Source organism: Oryza glaberrima, chromosome 5 (assembly GCF_000147395.1).
Source record: "Oryza glaberrima chromosome 5, OglaRS2, whole genome shotgun sequence".
Classification (NCBI taxonomy): domain Eukaryota; kingdom Viridiplantae; phylum Streptophyta; class Magnoliopsida; order Poales; family Poaceae; genus Oryza; species Oryza glaberrima.
The window spans coordinates 18,543,975-18,551,150 of record NC_068330.1 but is presented as its reverse complement, the minus strand read 5'-3'; the positions used below and the strand labels follow the sequence as shown (position 1 = coordinate 18,551,150).

The following is a 7,176-nucleotide window of genomic DNA, read 5'->3' as shown; positions in this document are numbered from 1 at the left end:
TCAATTGTTGGTAGAGATTGATAAGGTTCCATCTTTTCTAATTTATTTACATACTAAATTTGAATGGAAGATAGTTGATGGGGCAAGTAGTAATCCAACGTGATAATTATTTTAACATAAAATTTGAATCGTCTAGAAAACTATTTTAGAAAACTATTTTGGGATGGAGAAAGTACATGCCAAATGCATTGTATGAGAAAGGCTACACCACAAACCAGCTCGTAAAATCGTCACTTTCCAAACTTAAGAGAGCTAGCATGTACTACTACAAAGTACAGATGTAGGGTGCATGTATCTCATAAAATTTAAATCGTACTTAAGAGCAATTATTTTGGGATGGAAAAAGTACATGCCAAATGTGTTGGAAGAGAAAGACGACATTACAAACCAACACGTAAAATCACATTTTCCAAACTTAAGAAAGCTAGCAGCCTAGCATGTAGTGCTACAGTCCTGATGTGTAGTACTACATTTGGTACTCTCGAGGTATCAAATGTTGGACGGTAAAATTATCCGTATCGGATATATAGAATGTACGACACGAAAAATTTATAACTACGCCCTTGGTTCGAGTCAACACAGGGTGATATTCTGAGGTCACGGTACTACACCTGCGCATGGGAAATGTTGCTGGTTCGGCGCTTGCCATCCATAGCCTTGAGCAGGAGCAGGTGCCGCGAATTGCTGGTTCGGTGCTTGCCCGTACCATCCTCCTTGTGGCGGCAAAGTAGCCGGATAAGCGAACGCCTGGTTCGGCGGCGGCGCTTGAACCGGCACAGGCACCAGAAGAGGATTAGGATATACCGGCTGGAACGCGATGACCATCGGGACCACGATCGGCGGCGTTGGCTCTGGCCGCGTGCGGAGCATGAGGTAGGAGGTGATTCCGAGCACCGTGGAGACGAGGACCAGTACGCCCGCGCCAGCGTAGACGCCCTTGTGGATCTTGTCGCAATCAGACTCCTCGACCGCGGCGTGTAGGAGCAACACGAACACAATCACCGGCACTATCCTGCACGCAACGACGCAACAACCGGGCGCTTGCCGTTGTATGTGACCGTAGCAGCGACAACCGCGTACTGCGCGTGTGACGATCGATGGATCACTCACCATGAGGTGATGGCGCAGACGACCCGCGCCGTCTCGGAGGGGATGCAGAAGCTGCGGCAGCAGCAGCCGGCAGCAGCCATGGCGACGTGTGTTATCATCAGGAAGATGGCCGCGCAGATTCCCAGCTCGGCCGCTGCTGATCTCGACGACGAGCCGTGGACAACGCTGATGCCGCCGGTGTCCAGGAACATCACGAACGCGATCACCGTCGCAATCCTGTACTATCACGCAGCATATGGTGCACAGTGCACACACGTACGTGACGCGCGTGAGATCAAGGCGACGATCGATCGATCACGCGTAGTGCACGTGCAGTTTAATTACCTGACCGAGCAGATCGATCGGTGATGACTCACCACGAGATGGCGGCGCAAGCGACGGCGACGGTCCGCTTGGTCGCGGACGGGACGACGGCGCGGGACTCGCGGCAGCCGCCGCCGGCCGCCACGGTGACCTTCGCCATCATCAGGAAGATTGACGCGGCCACCGCCATCCCAAGCGCTGATGCGCAATCCTGCAAGATACATATATGATAGTAAGATCTGCTACCTCACCTGAGTTCAACAAGATGTATATATCAATGTTCTACAAGAGCACTCTACAGAAGGAGAAGAAAAATAAAAGGAGATTGAGATTGAGAGATGAGCAGTGTGCGCACGCATATAAGCTTACACTGTGCTTTGCGGCATCGGCAGCGAACCCCAGGATGGCGCTGAGCGCGCCAAGGGAAGCAGCCACCGCGGACACGATGACCGTCGTCTTGTCCATTTTAATCGCGACGACGTACGTACGTGTCCGGTCGGTTCTACCGATCGCCGGCGGCCGCCAATTTTTTCCCCCAATAGTGGACCCTCTGTCTTCCAGGAAGAGAATAATTGGTGTCTATTCTCGAACGTCTGTTTATATGGAGGTCTGAAGCTGAAGATTTATGCCGCTACATATCAACGGGAGAACAGGAGGAGCTCCTAGTAATTAACACAGCCTTGCATGTTGCATGATGCATAAATTAACATTATTACTGTATATATTAATGTCTCCACGATCGGTTTATTAATTATGCACTGTATATATGGAGGCAGGTGCCGAGGATTCACAATTTGTTGGGACCTTTCAAGGCACACCAGCAGGCAACACACTATAGAGAGACCGTTGGTTTTGGGAGAATCTAATGGTTTGGAAATTTGGTAACCTATTACTAGTTCACCACCTATTATATACTCCAGGTCACCAATCACGGCTAAATTTGTGTATACTACTCCCCCCATCCGTGAATATAAGAGATTTTAATATTTTGCTTTCACTGTTTGACTATTCGTCTTATTCAAAAAAAAATTAAAATTATTATTTATTTTATTTGTGATTTACTTTATTATCCAAAGTACTTTAAGCACAACTTTTCTTTTTTATATTTGCACAATATTTTGAATAAGACGAATGGTCAAACGTTACACGGGAATAGTGTATCCCTTATATTTACGGACAGAGGGAGTATATGAATAGTGCTAAAATTTGCACACATGATCCGTTTGATAATCCTAATGCACGCGCCCTTTGCCAATGAGCAATGACTGGCTTCACACTTTCTCTCGTTTTATCACTGCCGTACCACCTAAGGGCATCCGCAGCAAGGTTCCTCAAACCGTTTTGGGTCAGGTTACCACCACCCCACACTCATCATGTTGTACACACACATATGTATACAAAGTATATACATATGTATAAAAAACAGTAGTGGACTAAGGCAGGGCGAGTGCGTCAAGTGGGGAGAGGTGTACGCGTCAGGCTCCCTCTCAAATTGCATTGAACAGGAATAGACCCAGTACTGGCCCAAGGCTCGGGCCAACTCATAAAGACTATTTGGACATTACATAATGATTACATACTGAAAAAATAACTATCCTTCTATGCATTTCGCTCTAGGCCTCGGGCTGGGCCTAGATTCATCCCTGGCAGTGAGATCTTAAATACTCAAAGAGGCAGGACTAAAAATCCACATCCTCATTGTTTGGCTTTCAGCTTATAAGCTGTTATCATTTTTTTTTGAATTATAAATCATAATTTTGGAGTTGATTTTGAAATTTTTACATCATAATTTATTTTTACAATTAGCTTTTAAATCTCAAATAACATATATAAAAGTTTACATTAGAGTTAGTATCAACGATAATGACTGCACTTGAATTTTCTTTCTTCTTACAAAGTGTGAGAAAGCAGTTGGCATCACGAGCAAAGGAGAGAATGGAAGTAAGTGTAAAGGAAACTAGATGATACCCCGCGCGTTGCTGTGGGAATTTGTAGCTATAATTTGTGTAAGACCTAAAACATATTAGCAAGCACAATAAAAATATTAAATAACATATAGTAACTTGTAGACGATCCATTATAAAAAAGAAAGGCTTTAGACGATCAATGTTGATTGAACTGTGAGAAACTATAGATGCTATCACACAGCAAAAGAGAACATATGAAAACTGTCTAATGTTGTAACGTAGCGATCTGCTATTAATTTGTCTTCAATTAGTGATAACCACTTGACGTGGAGTACTCCTTTTTTATGTATGCGATGCTGCAAATGTGACTCAATGGTAGATTGCCGATGTCTTCGATCGGTCATGTGGTGTTGATAGATACAGTTGTTTAATTGTAGCCATATATCTACTTTAGATCTCTGTAATGAAATTAATAGAAGAAAGAAAATCATCTTGTCCTGAAGGAAACAGTTTTAGATATTGGCCATATTGTAAAGTAGGGAAGATATGATAGTGTTGTGAAAAAAAAGAATGGAAAATGTTGTCATTCGAAAGAGATATGTAAAGATAAATTTGTTTATCAATGATAAGAGATAACCTGCTTGTTGTAGGTGATCCATGTGATGGCCAATGGTAGGAGAAATTGAGCAGGGAAGATGGAAATAAGCTCCCAGTGATACTGTCAGTCATTTATTTGATGAGAAACCAGTGCCTTGCTTCATTGTAAAGATAGCAAAAAAAAAAAAGTCTATATTGAAGCAGTGCAAATAAGAAAATATAACAATACTAAGGGTGTTACATTCCGAAGGTAAGAATGAGCTTAATCATATCTCTAGTATTTTTGTTCACCTTGCTTGGCCTGATTGTCGACTATCACCACTAACTTATTCCTGTACGTGTAAATGAGAGGGGTAGAAGCAAATTTAATAGAACTAGAACAATGGGTACCTAAAACTTGCAATCAGCTAGGAAGAACAATACAAGATGCAACGGAAGGAGGTTGATTTAATTAACACTATGATGAAAAATTGGTCTGTAATGTTATACACAACTACAGACAATGGATAAAAACTAAACATTTGACTGGAAAACTGAAGCCTGAAGGAGCCATAGCAGTGATTTGGAGGATGCATACTCACCTGATCTGTGATTGTTGATTTGTTGGTGGATTGAACTGTGGCGATCACGACAGAGATGTGAGCTGTGATAACAATGCCGTGGTGCGTATGGTACCCCTAGATGGAGAAAGTAATATTAATAGACGAATCGTAGAAGGATAACGAAGAGGATCAGTTGGATTAGAAATAAATATAACGAGAAAGTAATATTAAGAGATTTTAATATTTTGCTTTCACTGTTTGACTATTCGTCTTATTCAAAAAAAAATTAAAATTATTATTTATTTTATTTGTGATTTACTTTATTATCCAAAGTACTTTAAGCACAACTTTTCTTTTTTATATTTGCACAATATTTTGAATAAGACGAATGGTCAAACGTTACACGGGAATAGTGTATCCCTTATATTTACGGACAGAGGGAGTATATGAATAGTGCTAAAATTTGCACACATGATCCGTTTGATAATCCTAATGCACGCGCCCTTTGCCAATGAGCAATGACTGGCTTCACACTTTCTCTCGTTTTATCACTGCCGTACCACCTAAGGGCATCCGCAGCAAGGTTCCTCAAACCGTTTTGGGTCAGGTTACCACCACCCCACACTCATCATGTTGTACACACACATATGTATACAAAGTATATACATATGTATAAAAAACAGTAGTGGACTAAGGCAGGGCGAGTGCGTCAAGTGGGGAGAGGTGTACGCGTCAGGCTCCCTCTCAAATTGCATTGAACAGGAATAGACCCAGTACTGGCCCAAGGCTCGGGCCAACTCATAAAGACTATTTGGACATTACATAATGATTACATACTGAAAAAATAACTATCCTTCTATGCATTTCGCTCTAGGCCTCGGGCTGGGCCTAGATTCATCCCTGGCAGTGAGATCTTAAATACTCAAAGAGGCAGGACTAAAAATCCACATCCTCATTGTTTGGCTTTCAGCTTATAAGCTGTTATCATTTTTTTTTGAATTATAAATCATAATTTTGGAGTTGATTTTGAAATTTTTACATCATAATTTATTTTTACAATTAGCTTTTAAATCTCAAATAACATATATAAAAGTTTACATTAGAGTTAGTATCAACGATAATGACTGCACTTGAATTTTCTTTCTTCTTACAAAGTGTGAGAAAGCAGTTGGCATCACGAGCAAAGGAGAGAATGGAAGTAAGTGTAAAGGAAACTAGATGATACCCCGCGCGTTGCTGTGGGAATTTGTAGCTATAATTTGTGTAAGACCTAAAACATATTAGCAAGCACAATAAAAATATTAAATAACATATAGTAACTTGTAGACGATCCATTATAAAAAAGAAAGGCTTTAGACGATCAATGTTGATTGAACTGTGAGAAACTATAGATGCTATCACACAGCAAAAGAGAACATATGAAAACTGTCTAATGTTGTAACGTAGCGATCTGCTATTAATTTGTCTTCAATTAGTGATAACCACTTGACGTGGAGTACTCCTTTTTTATGTATGCGATGCTGCAAATGTGACTCAATGGTAGATTGCCGATGTCTTCGATCGGTCATGTGGTGTTGATAGATACAGTTGTTTAATTGTAGCCATATATCTACTTTAGATCTCTGTAATGAAATTAATAGAAGAAAGAAAATCATCTTGTCCTGAAGGAAACAGTTTTAGATATTGGCCATATTGTAAAGTAGGGAAGATATGATAGTGTTGTGAAAAAAAAGAATGGAAAATGTTGTCATTCGAAAGAGATATGTAAAGATAAATTTGTTTATCAATGATAAGAGATAACCTGCTTGTTGTAGGTGATCCATGTGATGGCCAATGGTAGGAGAAATTGAGCAGGGAAGATGGAAATAAGCTCCCAGTGATACTGTCAGTCATTTATTTGATGAGAAACCAGTGCCTTGCTTCATTGTAAAGATAGCAAAAAAAAAAAAGTCTATATTGAAGCAGTGCAAATAAGAAAATATAACAATACTAAGGGTGTTACATTCCGAAGGTAAGAATGAGCTTAATCATATCTCTAGTATTTTTGTTCACCTTGCTTGGCCTGATTGTCGACTATCACCACTAACTTATTCCTGTACGTGTAAATGAGAGGGGTAGAAGCAAATTTAATAGAACTAGAACAATGGGTACCTAAAACTTGCAATCAGCTAGGAAGAACAATACAAGATGCAACGGAAGGAGGTTGATTTAATTAACACTATGATGAAAAATTGGTCTGTAATGTTATACACAACTACAGACAATGGATAAAAACTAAACATTTGACTGGAAAACTGAAGCCTGAAGGAGCCATAGCAGTGATTTGGAGGATGCATACTCACCTGATCTGTGATTGTTGATTTGTTGGTGGATTGAACTGTGGCGATCACGACAGAGATGTGAGCTGTGATAACAATGCCGTGGTGCGTATGGTACCCCTAGATGGAGAAAGTAATATTAATAGACGAATCGTAGAAGGATAACGAAGAGGATCAGTTGGATTAGCCATGGCCTCTCACCTTCACCTTAATGGTGACTCTTGTGAGAAATTACTACTGCTAGACGGCTTTTATGACGGACAGATTAGCTTTCAGATTAGGCACTTGTAGCGCCCGTTCCGTCGTGGCGCCTAGCGGGAAAACTAGCTCTTAAAAATCCTAATTTCGAAATCCGTTTCTTTGCTTGTTGTCTAGTGTCCGTGCCATCTCAGATCTCAA

The 7,176-nt window shown here is 40.9% G+C and overlaps 1 protein-coding gene across 1 annotated transcript; it reads right to left on the bottom strand.

Annotated features, from left to right (window-relative positions):
• Positions 1-291: 291 nt before the first annotated feature.
• LOC127774235 (uncharacterized) lies at positions 292-2,375 on the bottom strand. Its single transcript, XM_052300490.1, has 5 exons — positions 2,367-2,375; positions 1,765-1,992; positions 1,467-1,624; positions 1,275-1,326; positions 292-960 (listed from the first exon to the last, which is right to left on the bottom strand). Exons 1-5 carry the CDS (start codon positions 2,373-2,375, stop codon positions 598-600), a joined length of 810 nt encoding a protein of 269 aa, XP_052156450.1. The 3' UTR covers positions 292-597.
• Positions 2,376-7,176: the final 4,801 nt, after the last annotated feature.

Bases quoted from the DNA above. Each gene is read 5' to 3' on its own strand.
- LOC127774235 (XM_052300490.1), bottom strand. The intron at 1,327-1,466 runs GTGAGTCATCAC...GTGATAGTACAG, and splicing joins GCTTGCGCCGCCATCTCGTG to GATTGCGACGGTGATCGCGT. The intron at 961-1,274 runs GTTGTCCACGGC...GCGGTCGAGGAG, and splicing joins TGGACACCGGCGGCATCAGC to TCTGATTGCGACAAGATCCA.